The sequence below is a fragment of the Gopherus evgoodei genome, chromosome 1 (genome assembly GCF_007399415.2).
Source record: "Gopherus evgoodei ecotype Sinaloan lineage chromosome 1, rGopEvg1_v1.p, whole genome shotgun sequence".
NCBI lineage: Eukaryota > Metazoa > Chordata > Testudines > Testudinidae > Gopherus > Gopherus evgoodei.
In genome coordinates, this window is record NC_044322.1 from 78972902 (window position 1) to 78996021 (window position 23120).

A 23120-nucleotide genomic window follows, 5' to 3' on the forward strand; every position below is an offset into this window, starting at 1 on the left:
CCGACTTCTTATGACTCGATTCTCTCCGGTGCTGGGTTTTAAAGGATGTTGGCTGGGCCCTAAGTCCTGATGCTGGTGCTGGGGTGCTCCGCACCTACGATGACATGCTGGGCATGGCGTCGGCTGGCTCCGGGTCCGAAGGTGGCTGCAAGGCAGCCTCCATCAGAAGAACTTTAAGTCTTTATGCTCTGCCTTTGAGAGTTCTGGGATGGAAGCCCCTGCAAATAGTGCACTGGTCCCTTTGGTGGCTCTCCTCGAGGCACCGCAGACAAGCAGAGTGAGAGTCACTCTTAGGCATGAACTTTCCGCAGTCCTTGCAGAGTTTAAACCCTGGAGACCCGGGCATGCCCCGGCGGGGCAACGAGTAGGTGGGGGGGGGAACTCCTAACAGCAAAGAACTATGTACAACTAATCTAGATAGACTAACTAAATACATGAACTATATACACAAGGTTTATGGACACTGCTAAACTTGCTATCAGCAAGCGAAGTTCCAGCTAGCCATCACCGGCAGTAAGAAGGAACTGAGGGGGTGGAGGGTCGGCGGGCCCCTTTATAGGGCGCCAGGGTCGACCCTACGGGTGCTGCTAGGGGAAAATCTTCCGGCTGGCGTGCACGTGGCGCGCGCACACCTACTTTGAATGGACATGAACAACTACTCAAAGAAAAATATCAGTTTCATCTTTAAAGACCACTAAACACAATGAAAGGAACAGCATCCCTTGAGGAGGGAAGGGGGAAATGGAACAACATGAAATATATATTTTTCTTTGTTTCACTAAATCTAATTAAAGATAAAGTACTTCTGATTCTTGGGACACCCCACCCACCAACCCCATGCTATCAAAGTTAAAATTCAGCTGTTCCGCACACCACTTAAGGGTAAGATAACAGAGCACCTTTCCTATTAATTTGTGACCATAAAAGGAATAAGCAAGCAGGTACGCAGCTGGCTTCTCTTATTATTATAGATGTTGCACAGGGGCCAACGTATCTGAACAATCTGATCACTGTGAAAAGGGTTGTAATTAAGGGCTATGGGATGGCTGTATTTTTACCACTCAAATGCTCTGTAAATGTAACATAATACTTGGAATGTAATGACTATCCAAATGCCAAGCTGGACACTGTCCACAGCTCCACATTGTTGTGGTCTTTTCTTTCTAGTAGTAGTTATTGCAGTACTATGTATATGGGTAATTTAGAAGTGTTTATATTTTAGTGCAGTGGAAAAAGTTTGTTTTTGGAGAAATTAGCATTAACACTGTTCAAGGGCACTGAAACTATTATTTAGATTTTTTTTCTAATTACCCAACTCAATTTTGTTCATGATAGATTAGTTTCTTTTCTATATGGTGTGCCCACCTTCCCCAAAAGAAAATAAAAGCATTTTATAAATCATTTAAATGTAAGTACAGGTAACAATTATTTATGGGTTACTGCTCTCAATTTGTAATACCCCCTTTGATGGAAGTGGAAGTTGCACGAATGGATAAAGAGTGGTAATATCAACTCAAGAATCCCCCATTTAAAAAAATTCTAGCATTTCAAAGAGCTAAATATCCAATTATTATTATTATTCTTGTTTACTTTACTGTAGCACCTAGGAGTCCTAATCTTGATCCCATTGTTTCAGGCACTGTACATAAACAGAACAAAAACATAGTACCTGCCCCAAAGAGCTTAAAATGTTTCTAAACTCAAGCATCCACTTGGTGTTGCAAAGCACCATCATCATGCTACCACCAAGGCAATGTATAATTTGCCAGGATTTAGTGTTTTGTTTTAAATAATAAAACTAATAAAGCATTAATGTAAAAATTCAGAGAGTAGCATTTTCAGAAACTGATCTTTTGGGGAAGTTTAAGAAAAAGTAATCAGGATGAGTAAGGAACAAGAAATATCTGATTTTTACCTGTTTGTTCTCTAAATTCCACCATAGCCTTCATAGTTTTAGAGTCTGCTAGTGCCATGAGCCAGAAAAGTTTGGTCCTACCACAGCCTTCATGAAGATCAACTTTGATAGCTTCTTCCTCTTCTTTAAATACCTATCCGTTTAACCATATGGGTATTATATAGTACTATTATAAAAAGCTGAATCAGTAAGCAATTATAAGAAACTTTAGTTTTGGCATCACCTGTAAATTTACATTTTTTGTCGCAATTCTCATGGATGCTATGGAGTCTGTATTGCAAGTTTTAAAAATACAACTTTTATACATTTTGTAATTTGTGTGCATGCAAGGAGTGGGATATATGATATGATGATTTGGAACACACACTGAAGGGTAAAAGCTACAAATTAAAACCTGGATTGGCCAAAGAGTCAACAAAGAAAAACAAGAACACTGAAAAGCAATGCACCTATGCTAAGAATCAGAATGGTGTGAAGACTCCCAGAGAAAGCTTTAAACTTCAGGAGGCCTTAAATTACCCTACAACCTCTTGTGTGAAGTAAAATTGTTTACATCTAAAAAATCAGTATAGGTTTATAAAAGGTATGCTCTGGTATGGCAACAAATATGTTGAAAACTGTTCTGTCTTAAGGTTTCTTATAATGCCCATCACTGTAGTAACTAAACACTTTCCAGGTAAGTTACAATTAGATAGCGAGCCCCCAAAAGGACTTCATGCAGTTTTCTGCCTTTCCTGGTTAAGAAGGCTCTGCTTGAATTGATTTTACATATATTATTGTAATGAAAGTGAGCGCGCCTGCCTGTGTGTATATATAAGATCTCTCACTATCACAGAATACATACTGTTCTTGTTTGCAACAGAAGTAGAAAAATAATATTTTTGGGTACAGATTTTTTTTTAAACTTTTGTCTCTTTGTTAAATAAAAGTATTCCCATGTTGTTTGCCCTGTTCACCATGATCATCTGTGACCTACTAAAAACTGGCCATGACAAATTATTATTTGTTAAAACTGACTATGACAGTGATGTAAAGTAAATATTTCAAAATAATCCCTGCCTTAAGAGTCTCCAATCTAGAACAAAAAGTAAACCGTGGGCAATGATTTAAAAATATTTTGTTTTCCAGTTGTGGGGGCTCATGGAAGAAAATCCAAAATTTCCAAATCCAGGAGGTCCAAAGTTAGGTTATTAAATCCATAGTTATGTAAATAAATTCAAGTGAGCACCTCTACTTCCATTTTATTTCAGTGGGACTCTAAAGATCAGGATGCTTTTACTGGTGTCAAAACAAGAGTTTAGGAACCAAATTCTAGGCCTGAAAATGCTGGAATGTGTTGGAGAGGGATATTCAGGAGGAGAAGGTGATAATAACTGGGAGGTTGTTCCTTTCATGATAGAAGGCACAAAAGACAGCAGTGGGTGAATGAAAAATGAGGTGCTGAGGCTCTCATAGTAAGTAGAGAGAAGGGGGAGTGGTAGAACGTGAAAGATCTTAGATCCACAATATAGAGGCCAGAGTGTAGTTCTGCAGGGATTTGAAGATGAGAATTAGAAATTTAAACATGAATTTAGATGTAACATGGTCTGATTGGCAGGCATTTTGGACAAATTGGAAAAGAAGCAATATGGCACCAATGAGGCTAAAGAGGTGGTGATTACAATCACCAAGGAAGGAGCTGACATGGGTAAATTGGTACAGAAATTAGGGTTAGTTTTTGAAACGAAGAAAGATATGGCATGATTTATTGACATCATAGGTGTGTGGAGAACAGGAAAAGGAATCAAAGGTGACACTAAGATTGCAAACCTGAAAAACAGGAAGGAGGCGATGTCAACAGCGGTGGAGAAAGGAGAACAAAGGGAGGGCACAGAAAGAAAAAGAAGGAACTATATTTTGGCCAAGTGAAATGTGAACTGGCAAGATAAGTCAGACAGATATACAAAGGATCAGGGGATACAACGAGAATTTTTTTTTTTTTAAGGTTCTTGGTGGTGCAGTATGAATATTACAGCACACTTGTATCTGAAGAAAAGGCGCTTGAAAGAAGGGGATGAGGGCAGGGCAAATGGTGCTCACAAATCAGGATGGGATGGAGAGATCTGTGGTGAAGAATAGGTGAGTAGCCTTTGAGTGAGTGATTGGGGTAAAGGAAAAGAAGGAAATAGGGCAAGGGAAATGGAAGTGAGGAATTGGAGGGGGAGGGGGAGAGGGAGAGGGAGCTATAACAAAGTCATGAAAAGTATGGAAGGCCTTAAACTGAGAAGGAAAGGATTGAGGAGCAGAAAGGGCATCAAAGAGGGCAAACAATTCATTGTGTTCACAGGCATGGACTCTATGTGAAAGGAGAAGTAAACATAACATTTCTGAGGGAGTAATGGATGGATTTTTATAGTTAAGGAAGTCTGAATGGTTCTTGGATTTTTCCAGAGAAATTCAATGAAGTTAGAATAGGAAAGAAGGAAACGGGGATTATGAGCCAGGTTTGTGGGATTAGGAGCTGACATTACAGTCCTATTCATAACAATGTTCTTTAAAGGACAAGAAAATCAAGTAGAATCAAATGCAAAATTAAATGCAAAGTTATCCATCCCTTTTAGAAAGCACAGAGAACAGTTTGTAGATCGCTTGTTCTCTACAGCAACAACAACAAAAAGCTATTGAAATGCACACTACTTGGTGTGCTTATTTACTCTACCTGTCTCTGATGAGTTTTCGTTCGCCGATGGAGATGAAGGAATCTGTCACAGTCTGTACACAAATTCCCACAGGCATTACATAGAATGATTGCAGCGGTTTCACCATCATCATGGTTATCGCACATCGGCTGAATAAAGAAGAAAAATAGTGGAATAATTCCCTATACGTTAAACCTGCTTCCCTCAACTCCCCTCTCTCTGTGGGCATCCCATAAAGGAAGGTAGAAAATTAAAACAGGACAATTTGAACTTGTTTTAGACTATAAATTGTCAACTTTGAAATGATCAATATCTAAAAACAGTTATGCCTGGCAGAAATATAAGAAACAAAAGTGCAGTAATGCATCCAATCCCAGATTTGCTTTGTTTAATAAAAATTAGCTCATATTCATCACTAAAATGTCTGAGAATCTATTTTCAAAAAGAGTGAGACAAAAGTCTTGCTGTGCTGTTTGACGTGTTACTCATATTTTGGGAGCATGCTATACTTGATAGAAAAAAATTATGAAAACTGATGATGGGGAACCCTCAAAGATCCATCAAAATGGCAAGATATCTACCTTTAACTTCCCTGATATGTTGCCTTTTCTGTTAAGATAAATAATCAAGGCTAAGTTATTCCACAGTACAATGTGAACAAATTCCACGGCAACAAACCCTAAATTCCACTGTAACATTAATTTATTCTACTGCTATAAAACACTCTCCATTTCCATCGCTACTGCAACACAAATACATCCTCCTTCCAGCTAGGTATGCAAGGGAGTGGGGAACTGGAAGCAGACTTCAGCAGCTATTCTCCCTGACTGCTGAACTAGTTCTTCATCTGCCTAGTTCACAAGCCTGACTTCTGACTTTCCTTACTTCCTAGCTGCAAGATGGATTCCAGCTCTGGCTCCCCAAGCCCTGTTGTCTGTCTCCATTGAACAGTGCGAAGAGCCTGCACTGTAATTCAATTAACTTCCCCTTGGGGGAAAACAGGGGAAAAGAGACAGCTGCAGTCAAGTTCTGGAAAGACAGAAAGCAATCCTTTTTTGTGTCCTTGAACAAATGTTTGTGCCATGTCCACATTAACATTTACAAATATGTAACCGCCTTGCATTAAGTGACGACTAGTTAATCTCCTCTGCTGAAGCTGTTCCACTTTGTATAATACACTTAGTTATTAGAACAAGGACTTGAACTTGGGTCTCCCACTTTCCATGTGAGTGCCCTAATCACCAGGCAATAGGGTCATTCTCACTCTCTCTCTGACTCCCAATGACTGTTCAGGTATTTTATACAAAGTGGAACAGCTTTAGCAGGATAGAAATAAACCAACCTTCAATTACCCTATAGCCCAGTGCTTAGGGCACTAATCTGGGAGTGGGGATACCCAAATTCAATTCTTGTTCCATTATCTATTTAATTATTTATGCAAAGTGGAACAGCTTCAACAGAAGACACTAAGAGAGACTACGACAAGATATAAAGGGGAACACCATCACTTCTTCCTCCTTCTCTTTTGTGAATCTGGCCCTTTAAAATGCATAGAAATAAAAACATTTCAGGTTGAACAAAACATTCTGCTCAACCTGAAATGGACTTTTTGCCCACTTTTTTGATCGGCCAAACATCCGGAAAAAGTTCAGATGTGGCTCAAACCCGTAAACTGAAATATCATTCACGCAGCTTTAACAATACCTCATTATTATTACCAGAAAAGAGTAGGTCCAGGGTAGGTGCCTCCACTAACATCTTCTCCAGTGAAGACTGGTGCAAAAAAAATAATTTAACGTCTTTGCAATGTCCTTATTCTCCTTAATTGCTCTCTTTAATCATTGATGGGCCAATCGAACCACCAGTTCTCTTGAAGGCTTTTCTATTTCTGATATATTTAAAGAATATATATTTTTTCACCTTTTGCTATTTGATCTTACCATATTATATGTTTGATCTGCCATATTACATGTTCCTTTTTCCTGGATTTCCCCCAGGTTTCATTTTCTGAACACTGTCTGGCTAGTATCACCTCGTGAGGAAATCTGAGAATGTTTGTTCTACATATCATGTGCTCTCTTCAAACAAGCAATAACGATGACAAAAAGTAAATTCAATGTGATCCAAGTTTAAAAGAGAAAAAAAAATCTTGAATTTGAAGTCTTACCATCTGTTTTTGCTGCCCATCCTTTCCCATCCATCTTCCAGAAGACAGTCTATCTACATGGTCCTGATCAAGCACGCACAGGGATGCTAGGGCTAACCAGAGCTGTTGAAAGAGAGGGTTGTATTATATAAATATTCCAAGTAGACACAAAAGACTAAAATAAAGGTAATTCTCATGGTTAGAAATAAATACCATTTTCAACTGCCTTCTTTTCACGTCAATCCACTTAGTATGGATTCTTCTACCACATCACATAAAGAGAGTCAGGCACATGAATAAAAGTTACTGACTTCTGGGTGAAAATCTCAGGACTAACCCATCTCTCCCCAGTTTTCCCACCTTAAAATTATATTAACATATTAATTAACTATACAACAGAGAGGCAGAGAAGGCAAACTAATCATAGTACACTGTAGAGAAACATGGCAGATAAGGCACAACCACTGCCAAACTGAACAAGCTTTGTCAATACACTTAAGGAATAATACAGAAATAAACAGAGAATGTCAATATACACTGCTGATAAAGAATACCAATAGAAAAAAGCTAGTTACAGCAGGAATTCACAGAACAGCTGGGTGGTCTGTGTGAATTGTCCTAATCGAGAGAAATACCATTGGCAGATAAAAAGTTGTTTTTTATGACTGATTCAAGTTACTTCACACTTTAATATATCTAAGTGGCAGCCTCAAAAGTAAGTGATGGTTTCAAACAGGCAGAACTCTCTGAGAACTCTGGCTCCTACTACCGTTTTCTTTGTTCACCTGAATCTTACACAAAGTACCTGTAACAGGGACTGGAGATGGCAAATGTGGGATGACCTTTCATTTGGAGATAAAATGGCATCTTTCGGGCTGCTCGCGAATCACTTATCAAGATTCCTGGGAAACAGCATTGCCCTAATGAGGTACATTTTTTAATCCATTGAATTTTACTTTTGACGCCAGGAACTATAACTTTGCTTTATTATCTTTCAATTCATGGATTTTATTGCACACTTGCCAGGAGAAGAAATCTGGTGTTTGAAGCTACTCTATAAGTCCTAACGGAAGTATGAAGGTGATGGCATTATCTCGTATCTTTTCCATGATAGGGGACTAGGACTCAGTGACACTCAAAAATCAGAGAACGGATAAGGAAGGAGATGAAAAAGGGAATTAGCTTAATGTTTTAATATAGACCTTGATAGCAAAATACCTGCAGCTGCTGGGGACTTCCCTCTTCACACAACTATTCTATGAGAAGAAAGAATTTGCATCTTCTGGAAGAGTAGAAATGCCAGCCACTACAGCCAAAAATATTTGACTAGGGCTCTGAGACCAATCTTCCACCAAGAACACTAAATCCCCAACTGTTTAGTCAAAAAGTATAAAATACTTTTGCTACATGAATTATGATGATGAAGTTACGTCAATCTTAAAAGATGGGGCTGGAAGAAGTTTTAAAAGACGTCACTTAGCAGTACTTACTACTTAATCTAACTTTTTTATTTTTAAGTGAGAGGAGCAATCCTGGAAACTGTATCATGGGGCCAGGTTTCAACAAATGATTTTAATTTTATTTATTTATTTTTAAAATGAAAGAGGACTACAGAAGAAGAAAAGGCTCAGAAACATAGTATGTCCCAGGGTGAAGTTGAACACAGACAAAGTTTGGTTTAGCTCTCCAGAGGCTTTTTGCTGCTGAGTAGTGTTCTTCACAGCATAAAAATATGGAGATTTGTGGCCTATGAATATTAGGAACCAGACACAAGCATAAAAAAATAGTTTGGAGTGTTGAAAGCCCAAGGGACAGAATAAATGAATTTCCTCTAACCATGGATAATTTAGTTGAGGATTCGTCCCGCTCTGAGCAGGGGGTTGGACTAGATGACCTCCTGGGGTACTTTCCAACCCTGATTTTCTATGATGCTAAGAGTAGCATTTTTTCTGCTGAAAGTCTCTCAAACCAAGCTTCAGAGATTAGTTTAACTGAAGGCAAACATTTCTAGAAAGGAAAAATGAAAGGAAGAAGGTAACTCTTGTTCATTCTGTGGAGGATGCTTAGAATTGCTCCAGAAAAATTCTTCAGTTTGACTAATGTGCTATATTTCTTTCATACAGAAGAAAATTGAAATATGTGGACAATCTTGAATCTGAACAAACAAGATATATGGAAAATCCTTTGTTGACTAAAATGTTGAATATTTTTACTACCAACAATTTCACAAAATATTTTATGTAAATTGTTTTAACATATCTGGTGTTGATAATAAAAGAAAATTATCTTCTTATTCTGTATAAATATTTGGCATGCATTATACATATTTACCATTTTATGTATTAAACACTTTCTAAGAAGTATATTAAACACATCTATGTTCATTTACACAGTTTTCAAAACAAAAAATAATAACACTAAATTGAAAATGTCAGCCTGAGACCACCAGCATTCTTTAGCCCCCCCAAAAAACAAAAAAACTCCCACATACTTTCCTCTTGCAGATAAAAAGCCTGAATTAACAGAAGCCTTGCAATGTGCCTTGAAATAAAAAAATGTAGGTGCTCTCAGATCAAAGAGTTTTTTAGGTCTCTCTGCATCCAGTTCCAGACATACAGTTCTAGATACTGTCAAATAAGATGGCCTTGATTAGATATCACAGTATGACCTTGAAGATTTAACCTGTAAAAAATTCCTTCCTTCTCTCTGTGAAATCTCTTGGTGCCTTCCTGGTTCAGCAATGATCTCTCAGTGTGCATCACTCTGTGACATCAAATATCATAGATTACCATGAGACTCAGATATCTATAATGTTGCAATCTTCAGTGAACCAGAACCAGAATATTTCAGAATTGGGGGGAAAAAAAGATTAAAAAAAAGAGTTTTGCACATGTATTTAACTTTACTACATATCTAACTTCTTGGGCTTACAAATCTCAGTGGCAAATGCATTCCTATTTAATAAGTTTTAAATAGTAGGCATTTTCAACATCATCTAAAATTTACAAAGTTCTCTTCCAAACAGTACACATCGATGCTAATTTTTAGTGGAGTTCAGTGTGACAGAAATTTTCAAAATATTATTTGTTCTGAACAATGGGAAATATTTCTATTTAGCAGATAGACCTCTGTGTGTTTACTTTTCACTGCACGAATGCCAAGTGGAACAGTATTATTTCTCCACACTGTAGGAACACACACAACTTAAGAATTAAATGTTACATGTTCTGTGATTTCATACAATGATATAAAGGTTTTGCTCTGCTATTATCGGGTTTTTGAGGTATTTTATCCATGTTGCAGAGAAAATATAGAATCTTCAACTTTGTTCATGGCAGATAAATAAATGAAGGAGAAACATTTAAAACTGTATTTAAGTTTAAATGTTCATTATGTTACTAATCTTCTTAAAAAGTGTTGCTGTTTACCTTTATTAAAAACTGTACATACATTAGTGTTACATAAACCATACTACTTGTACATAATTAGTTATAAATCAGAGCTTCAAAATGGAGGTACACAGTACCCTGAAACTGTTACATACAAAATAATACATATTTACTGGCTCTGTCAACCACCACCCTGCACACAATACGCAGGATACACATCATAGAACATATCCTCAGCATAATACAGAGCAGGACTTAGCAATTGTAATTTCTGTTCCCTGTATATAAAATTTACTACTGTGAGGACCTATGGAACCTAACATTATGCTAACCTTTGGAAGTGCCATTAGTAGGACGCTGCTGTTATCAAAAGTGTGCAACAAATTGATGTATATCTGACAAAGTCCTTACCCTGGTTGTTGCAATGCATCGCACTGGTGATCTGTATTCATCTTCCATTTTGGTTAGAGCAATGATGGTTTCAGCAATAGCATTTTTTGTCACACGGGACCAAGCTTCGGACAGGTGACCCTGTTAAAGAGACAATTGTAGATAATTGTTCTAAAACTCATTAACATATTACCACTTTCCTCATTAAAGTATCAAGTAGAAATGAAACTGCAACTAAAGGAACTCAACTGGAAGCTAGAAATATGGGAATTTAAAGTAAAGTACAGTGGTAACAATTAGAAAGTCAGCATTCTCGAGCAAATGCTATTCAGTTATCAGCTATTTCTTTTTCTAAGCACACAGAAAAATGGTTAGTCTCAGATATCTATGTGGTAATTATTGGCAAATGCCAACTTTGGCCTTGTCCACACTTGCGACGGCATGTAGGATACATGTAGCTCCATGCTGCAGTGAAAGGCGTCCAAAATCACACGGCAGTGAAAGGTTCCAGCAGGGGGAGGCAGAGGGGAAAGGCTTCAGCAGTGGCAAGGCTCCTGGAGCCTTTCCCTGCTGCCAGAGTGTTTCATTATGGTGGGAAAAGTCTCCAAGAGTTGGAGACTATGTGGCCAGAAGCAGCAGTGTAGACATGGGACGCACTGTTTGGGCTTGTAGAAAGCTGTGTATGGTATGTACCCTAGGGTTCAGGCATGTAAGGCACTCTACTCTACTCTACCCACCTAAAGAGTGGCTCACTGTCTACACCAATATTTATGCCTGAGCTAGCTGGGCATCCAGTGTCTGTATTCTACACATTGCCACAAGTGTAGACCTACTCTTTATGTAGTACCTCAGCAGATTATGTTCCCAAGGGTATCAGTGACATGAACTAAGAATCATCTAGAAAGCATGACAACTGGGGGAGGGGTAGATAACCCTCACTGATCTAAGAACTTGCTTTGGGAGCACAGAAGGAACTGCGATAACATTCCATCTTAGCAATAAGAGAAAGGGAAAATACAACAGGAATACTTACTAGAGGGAAGGGAGGAAAATGTAGAACGCAGCAGCCAGTGTCAAATGATCACCTTAGGGCTGACTGCTGCATTACTTGTCACTCATCCCTAACATTAACTATTTTCACTGATGGATTCCTCCTCTCTATCAAGAAAAGTGCTGCCACCTCCCAGAGAGAAACATAGAACACCATAAAACATTCCTGTAACTCACACTGTACTGCACTCTCTTAACTCCGACCTCATACTTTCAGTAAAAACAGAACAACATGAATTTAAAGAGTAAACCATGTGAATAGCACAAACACACATGCATTCTGCAGAGATTGGAGTTCAATGTTTGCATTACAGTGCAAGTTCAGTTTTAGGGACAATCCTCCAAGCCTGTCCCTTGAGGGCTGGGAAAAAGGCAACTTGTTTCAAGAGTCCATGAAAGAGCAGGCCCCTCACACACACAGCTCTCTCTCTGTCCAGCATAGCTGAAGGTCACAAAGAGAATAAGTGTATATATGAAACTAATACATAAAACCACAATTATAAACACTCTTTAGAACTGTCTGTGTCCCATGTACAGGTGAAAGTAAAACAGTGGTTGTCATAACATTTTTCCCAGATCTGGACCTTAGCGTCCAAAATATGGGTGTTAGCATGAAAACCTCCAAGCTTAGTTACCAGCTTGGACCTGGTAAAGCTGCCACCAGCCAGGAATCTATACAGTGCCTGGCGCACTGTGGTCTCCCCAAAACCTTCCCTGGGGGACCCCCAGACTCAGATTCCTTGAGTCTCACAACAAAGGGGAAAAAATCATTTCCCTTCCCTGTCATCCCCTCCAGGTGTTTCCTCCCTGGGTTCCTGGAGAGATATACAGAAGCAAGCTCCGTGAATCTAAACAGAGGGACTCCACCCTCCCTGTTTCCAGTCCTGAAAAACAGAAGTACCGAGAGCTAATCTCTCTTCCCCCCTCACCCAGAGGGTATGCAAAGTCAGGCTTAGTAAAATCTAACACAAAGAGATTTTCCCCTTGACTTCTTCCTCCCACCAATTCCCTGGTGAGCTGCAGACTTAATTCCCTGGAGTCCCCACTAAAGAAAAACTCCAACAGGTCTTAAAAAGAAAGCTTTATATAAAAAGAAAGAAAAGGACAAAAAAATGGTCTCTCTGTATTAAGGTGACAAATACAGGGTCAATTGCTTAAAAGAAAAATGAATAAACAGCCTTATTCAAAAAGAATACAATTCAAAACATTCCAGCAACTACACACATGTAAATACAAAAGAAAACAATATAAACCTTATTGCCTTACTATTTTTGTACTTACAACTTGGAAACAGAAGATTAGAAAGCTGGAGATAGAAAAATCACTCTCATAGCCGAGAGGGTCAGACCCAAGACAAAGAACAAAGAACTCACACACAAACTTCCCTCCACCCAGATTTGAAAAAGTCTTGTTTCCTGATTGGTCCTCTGGTCAGGTGTTTCAGGTTACTGGTGTTACCCCTTTACAGGTAAAAGAACATTAACCCTTAGCTATCTGTTTATGACAGTGGTGTTCGGTTATTAACATTTTAAAAATTGAAAATAATACTGATGCATAAAATTATGTAATCAATGTTGTCATACGTAATGTGGACATTTACAAATCCAGTGGCTTAAAACTGATGTACTTACTTTTCATTAACAGGGAAATCACGAATTTTTGTAAAAATATAGTAACTAACACACATTCTTCCCATCCTTAGGTACCCATTAACTAATAAAACGAATCCTATGCATTTCTATATTATAATTTATGTGCTGGAGGAGGTCTGAAAAAAGGTGAAAATCTGACTTGAAAGAAATAGATTTTTGAGCTATCCTTAGGAAATAAAAAAGTAATTTCACTAACCTCCTAAACTCCAATCTCAATACACTAGAAATGTGAATACACCAAACTTCCCTATCTGTAATTTATATTTCTTATTTCTCTCTAAACACCATAGACTGACCAGGTAATTTTAATTATTTGTACTGTCAAAATGAAATCTGTAATGCAATCTTAACTATGGTTCTGTAATCAGCTCAACTTCAGTAAAAGGACTGACTTTATTCAGGAAAGTTCCATTAGTGACTAAATTGGTGTACAGAAAAATGCTGAAAGTGATAAAGATTAATTCCCAATATTTTAAGGCAAGTCAGAAGACTGAAAGACAGCCCCAGTTCTAGGTGAAAGCCTGTTTGAAATAGCTCTCTCTTTCTTATATGTGTTTTACATACAGAAAATTATATTAAAAGAACATTATTTAGGGTGTAAAGTCACACAGTTAAAAGTTAGAAAATACCAGAAATAAAGCTTCCTCTGCAAATATACATGTTCAAAACACAGCACCCATTGACTTCAGTTGCAGCTCTGAGTGCTCAACACTTCTGCAAATCACACCCAAGGCTGCTGAGAGCGGGTTTGGGGCCCAGTGAAAAATTTTTTTAGGCCCTCCAGCAAGGACAGACTGACTAAACAGGGCCAACAAAGCTGGGCCCCGGGCCCCCTTCTGGACTGCCAGGCCCTGGTAATTTGTACCGGCTTCCCCACACCCTCGTCAGCCCTGATCACGCCCCAGGGTCTCAAGTCAGGCACCCAAAAATGAACATCACAAAATTAGTGATCACTTTTAAAAAGTTTGGTGCAAGTGACTTTCCCAAGATCACACAGGAGCTCTTTGACAGAGACAGGAGTAGAATCCAATTCTCCAGGGCAGCATTCAACTGCCTTACCCATAAGGCCATCCCATCTCTTCCTGCATTACCCTGAGTCATTCACTACACAATCCACACCTTAATGTGCAGGTGGCAGAATCTCCCTTGGCACCCTGGAGGTTGGTCCTAGCTGGCACCACCAGAATTGTAGAAATCCTGGACTACAAATGCAAAGATTGGGTGGATCCTATAGTGCTCAGCCAGTGCTAGGGGCTGTCCACCCCATGTGTCCCCTATCATGTGCTCCAGGAGGTGAGGGCAGCCTTACATCCTGCTTCTTTCGCTTTCCTAGAGCAGATCCTGTGGGAAGGTGCTCCCTGCCTGCCTCCCCTCCATGTCCTTTGGAATTTGTTATGAGGCCCCTGTCCAGCGAGTCTCCCTGGCCTCCCCGACATGCCACCTGAGTTGGCTGCAAGGTATCCAGCTGGTCCACCTCTGAACCATACCCAAAACCATCTGTATGTGCTCATGTTGAATCTCAAGGGTCTGGAATGGATCATGACTCTGAGTCCTGACCCTGAGATCCACAGGAAGAATCAAATGCACCCAGCACAGAGGAGTTATTTTTTTCTTCTCTCTCAGCAAAAATGGTGACACCCTCTTCTAACAGATGGAATCATTTCCACAGTAAGTCAGACAAAGAAGGACCTGTATTTTTCAAGTACTGCTTAATGAAATATGTATTTCCAAATGCTATCAGAGTGATCAAATGCATTGTTGTATATATGAAATGTCCTGTAGACATTAAAAGTCTTTCTTGAGTAGAAATAAAGTTTAAAAAAAAAAAAGAGTGAGACACAGGACACTGAAAGTGGTTGCACTTGCAACAAATGTTCTCTATCCAGAAGTCCTCCTTCTGTGACATCAGAATCTGGAAGACTTGTACATTCAATTCCAGTTCTTCAGCCATCAGGAACACAACAGATATTTCAACCTACTTGTGATTTTATCTGATCAGAATATGACCATATAGATCACATTTGCAACCACTGTTATATATTTGCAACAAATCTTATACAAAGATTGTCAAGTAAGGTGTCTATGGAAAGGTTATGATTTGCTGAATATGATTATGCTATTTGTATGCATGTTATCATTTTTGTATTTGAAGCTATGACTACTGGCTCTGTACCTGGATTTCAAATGTTTGCTCCTGGGTTAACATCCACAAGGTAATTAGCCTGCAAATCTTGGAAGGACTATTCAAATTGAGTGGGTTACCAAATGAACATTTAACTCACAATGGCAGACGCCCATCTACCCTGAATGGACTTTCCTGTGAACGTGCTGTTTGAGGTTTAGGCAATGGCTTATACTATGTCTAGGCAGAATCATGCATTGACATGTGACTTGCCCAAGTGACTGCAAACACTAATCTTGTCACCTGTTATTTTCCACTAGCTGTGCTGAAGGCTTTGTTTAAAACAATGGGTTTCCCTCCACATGGAAGAAGCTACAAAAGGCCCTGGAAACACCTCCATTTTGCCTCTTTCCTGCTCAAACCTCTGGACCATGGACTTATACTAATGGGAGCATTTTAACCAAGGGACTGAGGTCCTTCCAATAATTTGGAAGCAACCAGAGACTTGACTGAAGCCAGTGATTTATTCCATCGTTGATACAAGCCTGAAACAACAACTTTGCAATTATTGTATGTATTTGATTCCTTTAACCAGTTTTTAACTCTCACTTTTCTTTCTTTTTATAAATAAACCTTCAGGTTTCAGATACTAAAGGATTGGCAACAGTGTGATTTTTGGGTAAGATCTGAGTTGTATATTGGCCTGGGCATGTGGCTGGTCCTTTGGGATCAGAAGAATCTTTATTTGATTAAATTGGTTTTAAAGTCTCTCTAAGTCTATTGTTTTTGGTGGTGATAGAGGACTGGAATGCCTAAGGAAACTGCTGCTCTGACTTCTTGCAAGTATGGTGAAAGAAGTTTACTTTTGTTGTTGGTTTGGTATATCTCATGGAAGAATAACCTCCAGTTCTGGGGTGTGTCTGCCCTATTTCTCAGCAGTTTGTCCTGAATTTGGTATTCGCAGTTGTGACCAAACGAGGCACGGTTACACTATTATATCCAAGGACTCCCAACAATAACTTAATTTATGGACAAGATGATACCTGAATATCAACACAAAGTTGACCAAGCTCTCACAAGAGCCAAAGAAGCTTTTGGTATTCCATTATAAGTCACTGAAACAGTTATTGGCAGGCAGCATTTAAACTATTAGGCCCATCATACCAGTCACCCAGAGACATTCTTTGAGCCAGCTTTTTCTATAGTCAAAAGTCATACATGTAATAGTTTGCCAAACTAATAAGCAACTGGCAATAGGGTCTTAGAGTGGGAAGTGTTGGGCAACCTCAGCAATAGGTGGCTCTACCATCTTTACCTAAAATAATTACATACAAATATATAAAAATAACATTACATTTGCAAAGTCAAACAATCAAAAACTAAAAATTCAATAATTAAACTTGCCAGTGACAGTTCAGAGGTGCTGTGCAACTAACAACTTCCTTTGAGTTCAAATGGAGTTTGAATGCTCAGCACTCCTGAAAAATCAGATTCTGTGTATCTCACATTGGCCATCTAACAAATGAAGAACAAAGTGAGCTACTACTTCCGAAATTTTTGTCTAAGTGACTTATTCAACAATATACAGAAAACGTGGGCAAAGCCAGAGATAGAATCCAGTTCTTACTGGTTCCAGTTCAATGCCTTAACCTAAAGACCGTCCTCTCTCTTCCTGAGACCTCTACCTCATTCACAGTGCACTGAATGAAGGAGGGTTCCTCTGGAAAAACACAGTATATGAACTGTTCAGTAATCAGAAGTGTTTCAACATCAAAGTAACACTCAGAACATGGAAACTTACTGCTGCCATGTCCTTAATCAGCTTAATAATGATTTCTGAAATCTGTGTAGGAGTTGAGCCCTTCATCCACCAATGACTTTCACCTCGGCGAATATAGCTGCAAAAAATAATAAATAAAAAGATAAATGAAATTAATAAAGGTAATGCTATAGTGCAGGGGTCCCCATCGCGGTGCCTGTGGGTGTCATGGATGCCACGCACTGGCCAGTGGACAAGCATCCGCCTAAATGCCGCCGAAATTTGGCAGCGATGCTGCTGGATGACACTACTTGCCGCTGACAAACAGCCTCACCCAGAGGTGTTGCCGTCGAACTTCAGCAGCATTTCAGCGGATGCTTGTCCACTGCCACGGTCCTCAGTGGCTCATCATCTGGCGCCTGCCAGACAAAAAAGGTTGGGGACCACTGCTTTAGTATATTTCAAAAGTAATTAAAGGAACATTATACTTATTCAGTACCTTGCTTTTTATATCAACATAGTAACATTTTGTGTCAAATTCAATAGTTCAATATTTGCGCCCTACTATTAGATTTTCAGATTATAAAAGGGAGAGATAAATAGTGTATTTTCCTTTAAAATCTCTGGCTTTTGTTTTATCTTTAGCTTGACAAAATATAGCTTTTACCAACCTGGAATTGAAAATCATTGGAAGTGTAACTGTAGTAACTCCTTTCCCTGCAGCAGTGCCAGCAGTTCCAGTTATAGCAGTTCCTTTGGCTTTTAGCTGTACAGTGAGTGCTTTGGCAATGCATCCCAGGAACATGTCCAAGATACCCAGTTTATTCCAGTCTCCTTTTTCCGTTGAGTGAATAATATCACTTATGTCTGCTGGTGGCAGAGACTTCACTCCTATGATACTAGCCAAGCGACTAGGGGTCACCTCTGGCAAAACACGTCTTAATAATGATGTGACCTAAGCAGAACCAAATAAACATAAATTTAAAGGAGATAGCTTTGAAAATTCAGCTATATTCAAAAGAACCTTTTACTTCTTTCTAAGCTATTTTAATATGCCATTTTCATATGAAGAGTTAATCTTTTTAACTCCTAAACCATCTTTCGCAGGAATTTGTTTACTTTGTTACTTTGTTTCTCAGGAATGTGTACTTTGTAAATTTTAATGTGCCATATAAATTTCAAGCATAATTATTACTAATGCAGTTACTTATAGGAAAATTGCAATATAAAGGAGTATCCAAGCAGCTTATGCAAATACAACTAAAAGCTGCTATACTGAAAATCTGATTACTTACACTGGAATACAGAATGCAACATAGCATATAAATTCATAATTAAGGCTTGAGACTTTCAAAAGCACTATGTGGTATAATAAGAATACTTACTAACAAGAACGTAGGGAGATGTAAGAAGCAAAGCCAGGCACTAAATGGTCATCTTAGGGCTGACTGATGCTTGTCTGTGCAAAATGTGAAAAGCTAGCTATCAGAAACATTTGCTGAGAAACACCTCTCTTAGAGTTGGTCTAAATTTGCTCCATCTAAGTATTGAGCAGACATAAAACTGCTATTACAGGAACTCAAAGGAAGGAAACCTGATCTGCAATTTTTGGTTGCAATTAAATTCAACATTTTCCAGTAGAGGGCATTCAGCCGCCACAATTAGTTGTTATACTAAACAATATCTCTGCCCTCCCCCAATATCTTACCTTTCATTAATTTTGTAAGTCTCTTGCCTTTGGAAAACATTCAAACCTAGACAAACTTCTATCATCAATAGTACAATAAATTTCCCTATTCTAATACAACACTGGTTTGTCTGGTTAAAATAAAAAAAACAGTGAAATTAAAAAACAAAACAAAACACCAGGTTAAAATTGTAATGTTAACTTGGTCACACTGCATACATACTAGTACAATATTTATCTGTTTCTATTTTAATATATTTCTGTTTATGTTGTTAAATGTAAAGATAAAGTACAAACGATTTGCAATGTGACCAGGTTAACATTACTTCTGGAAACTTAACTCCTCCATTTCCTGATTTTCAAATTTTAAGCTATAAACTGTAGAGCCTTAACATTGCACTGACCTAGTTTTCAGTTTTTAATTTATATTTGAACATAAAAATTAAAATATAGTGTTAATATTAGATGCTAAATTGTGCTTAATATTAGACGTCAATTAATTTTTAAATCTCTGAAATCAATGGAAGTACTATTTCTGGCTGAAGATAGTTTCTGCAAGGGTGGATTAAGTGGGCAACATACATTTGTTTACACATGAAGGTATCATCTTCGCAGAAACAGATGATTTTATTTTAAATAAAGGCTTGTAATATGCAGTATGATGTATTACACAGTGTAGCAAAACCAGAGAAGAGACTCCAAAAATACCAGTATCTACGTTTTCTCCTATTGCTTATAACCAGGTAATTTTTTTTGCTTGTATTTCAGTGATACAATAAAATAAAATTAACATTAAATCACAAATTGTTCCAGCAGCAGACATGTTACTTGTGGGTCTTGGCAGAAAGAAAGCGTAGTGATGATGTAAAGGGAGCAGTAATTCTGTAGGCTTTCCTAAAATCGTACAAATACTCAGACGCAACCAGCCAATCTCTTATTCCCCTCCAAACCTAACAATGACTATGATGGGGTGTACCACCCCTGCACTGGAGAGGTGAGGATTAAACTGCTCTGGACCCAAGAAGCCATGCCCACTCACCCCTGCCGGGCATGCGCCCAGTGGAGAGAGCATTCAAAAGGGAACAGCACAACTCAGTTTGGGCTGATTAAGGAGAAGAGTGGTTGCAGCAACCTCTTGCCAGGAAGCTGCCAGGGCTCCAAGCTGCCAGCGTCGAGCCTCCCAGCTGTACCATTGGAAGCCAGCTGTCTGTGGGAACTGAAGGGGACGACTTGCTGTTGTCAGTGGAGGAAACTCCAGAGATGAATCAGAGGGAAGACAAGAACTATCCTGTGTCCAACCCAAAGACGACATTAGAGGGACTGGAATAAAGGTAGGAAGGGACCCAGGGAACATGCTTGGGGGTATCAGGACTTGAACCCTGTGTCAGGGTACACAGTTTCAAAGGGCCTTGGGGCGAAAGCTGGTAGAGTAGGGTGGGCCCGGGTTCCTCTACCTGCCCCATGCTTGCTAGTGGGCCCTGTGATATTGCCACCAGGCAGGGTGGCCTTTGGACTCCTGCCAGTGGGTGACATTACTGTGTAATATTGCCACTAGTACAAGTGGCCCTGGGACTCTCTCCAGTAGGCAATTCTACCCTGTGATAATGCCAGTAGGCAAAGTGACCTTTGGCGTCTGACCATGAGCAGTATACCCTGCAGTGTCTCCATTAGGCAGCACTCTTGACCTGGCGCACTCAACCACTCCACGGCGACACTGTTCTTCATTAACAGCTGCTTACATACAGAATTTCAATTTCCAAACTACAATCATTTTTGCTGTAGCTATGTCTAAAGAAGTATGGCTAGACTTTTTTGAAATAGGAAAAGTAATGGCTCTCAGATTTTAAAGAAAAAATTCTGCTTTCTGTATTTGAATAATTTTGTAATAGTGCTATGTAATAGCATTCTTTGCAAGTAACAACAAGCAATTGAAACAGCTATTTTGTAAATGGATTTTACTTGTTTTACATTCACTAACAGGACCAGATAAAGGTATAGGCACTAAGAAAATACCATATTGTAATAATTTCAGAATCGGAGCGTCAACGTTTTCTTTTTAATTAAGCTTCTAGCACTTATGATTTTGGAGAAAAGCTTGAAAAAGTGACAAGTACAACTTACGTCTGCCTGAATCTGCAAACAATCTGAAAGAATTGGCTCAGAATGGTATGAATTCCTCTATGAATATCATGGGGTGTTAATTTCAACACCCACTGCTTCTTGCCAACACCATCTAAACAGAGTTGTGCGTGTGGCAGGAAAAGTGCCACTATCTCAACCAGCCCTCCACCCCCCTGAACAGGTACACTCAGACACCTGAGGGGTTCCCCTGCTGCACCTTTGCCAATCTAGGAGAAAGAGGTGAAGTCTGCTGCCACTCATGTTATCCATGAGGGGAAGAGGGACCCCATTATCACTTCTGTAGCAGAAAAAAGGAGCCTCATTCTGCTGCCCTAGCCTCTCTAGAATAGGGCAATGTGCTGTCTGTCACTAGGACTCCAAGTTGGTGGAGGAGGTTGATGCCACAGGATCACTTCATGAGGGTCAGAGCAAAGGGGGTGCAGCTGAAGGCGCTCCCTCTAATGGTGGATGTAGGGCCCCAGACTGTCTTAATCCAATCTTGTTCACAATTTAAAGGTTGTGTTGAACTGATGATTGTTAGGACTGACGATTAGTTTGGGGACTTTCTTTACATAACACTGCACTTTTCTTCATGTTATTTACACATATTTCCTGTGTGTCTTTTCTTGGTAAAATACTACCTAAGTAATATATCTGAAAAAAAATGAATGGAGAAAATAATTCTCTTCATATTAAAAGGGCTATTGCACTGTATTAATCTGTACTGCATATATTTTTTGTATTTAAAACAAGTAATTCTCCCCCTCCTCTATGGGCCTGTCACATAACCATGCAACAAGACCATTAGATCCCTGTGCTAATCTGGGAAGAATTTCCACTGGTGTAGATTTTGTAGAAGGCAGTTCACATTGCCATAAAAGACTCGCATCGCAAACCTTTTGGGATGAGATGGGTGGGGATGCAGAGTGAGATCCTGAGTGGGTGATACCATCCACAGACATCTGGGAATATATACTGAGTGGTCAACAAATGTCATAGTTCTGATTGCAAAACCAAATTCTATTATACTCTCTGTTTTCAGACGCTCATAACTTTTTGAATAATTTTCTAGTAAGGCTAACTGTCTTCCATATGTAGTCACACTACAAAAGTCTGCTTTTATTTTATTTGAGAATATTTCATATCTCATATTTGAGGACATTTTGAATTTGACAATGAAAATTATACACACATTTTGTTTAATGAAAATCAGAAATGAGGCAAACTACTAAACTGAATAAAAAATCAGTTCACATACATTCTGTACTGTCAAGCATATTATGATCTAATTTTTAGCACTGGATTATTTTGCTGTAAGCACTGCAAGAGATAAAGAGTAGTTAGCACACTCACCTGTCTCTGTACCCTGGGAGAGGCAGTGTGCAGTAGTGAGAAGAGATCCTGGAGTAGAGTCAGCTGCTGAGCCAGGTACTGACGACCTACATTGGAACCACTCAGTGCCAGAACCATGGACAGCAGCTCAAAGCAATAAGCATCAGAAGAGGCATCTTCATCATTAGGCTGTGAGTTGGCATTCTCCTTGCTAGAGATTGCATGCTCCCATTCCTCACGTACACGGGTTGCTTCCATTCGGATGGCCTGGACTATATGAGCACATACCTAACCAAACAAATGCCACACACAGAGTAACTTAGTAAGAACTAAAAAAAGGCAAAAACACCTACATGACTGCAATATAAACCAAAAAAAAAAAAAAGCCCATAAAATTTTGCTGATTTTTTCTATTACTCCCCATTATAAATGCAAATTAGGGATAAAGATGTACCTATAATACTGAATTTGCTGCCTCAGTTTTTCACAATATCACTGAACTGTGTTTTTATTTAAAATCCAGGAACACACATTACTAGAAGTCAAAAGATATCTATATCTTCCCAAAAGAGAATACCTCCTTAAAACCACTTTATAATCACTTTTCTAACCACATATTTAAGAAATCTTAGAGACCATAAAAAACCCTTATTGTTATGTACAGTAGAGTCGCATCATACACGCATTTAACTTATGTGAATTCAACTATATACGCTCGGCAAAAAAATAAAAAAGGAAAAGTAATAATTTAAATACAGTAGTGCAGCCGAGATTCTGCCCAGCATTCCACTTAATGAGCGTATGCCCCAGAGTGAGCGTGAGATGGGAGATGTGAATCTGCTGTTCCCTCAGTCAATCTCAGTTCCTGCGTGCCTCTAA

The 23120-nt window shown here is 39.0% G+C and overlaps 1 protein-coding gene across 14 annotated transcripts in view; it reads right to left on the minus strand.

The window, feature by feature from the left end:
* MYCBP2 (MYC binding protein 2) overlaps positions 1 to 23120 on the minus strand; it is a 463608-nt gene that overhangs the window by 16198 nt on the left and 424290 nt on the right. For all 14 annotated transcript variants that reach the window (XM_030566987.1, XM_030566958.1, XM_030566968.1 and 11 more), the window contains 7 exons: positions 22263 to 22529; positions 17773 to 18056; positions 17144 to 17240; positions 10540 to 10659; positions 6761 to 6862; positions 4614 to 4742; positions 1916 to 2048 (listed from right to left, as the gene is read on the minus strand). In XM_030566987.1, coding sequence (XP_030422847.1) covers positions 1916 to 2048; positions 4614 to 4742; positions 6761 to 6862; positions 10540 to 10659; positions 17144 to 17240; positions 17773 to 18056; positions 22263 to 22529 — 1132 coding nt within the window. The remainder of the gene's footprint in view (positions 1 to 1915; positions 2049 to 4613; positions 4743 to 6760; positions 6863 to 10539; positions 10660 to 17143; positions 17241 to 17772; positions 18057 to 22262; positions 22530 to 23120) is intronic.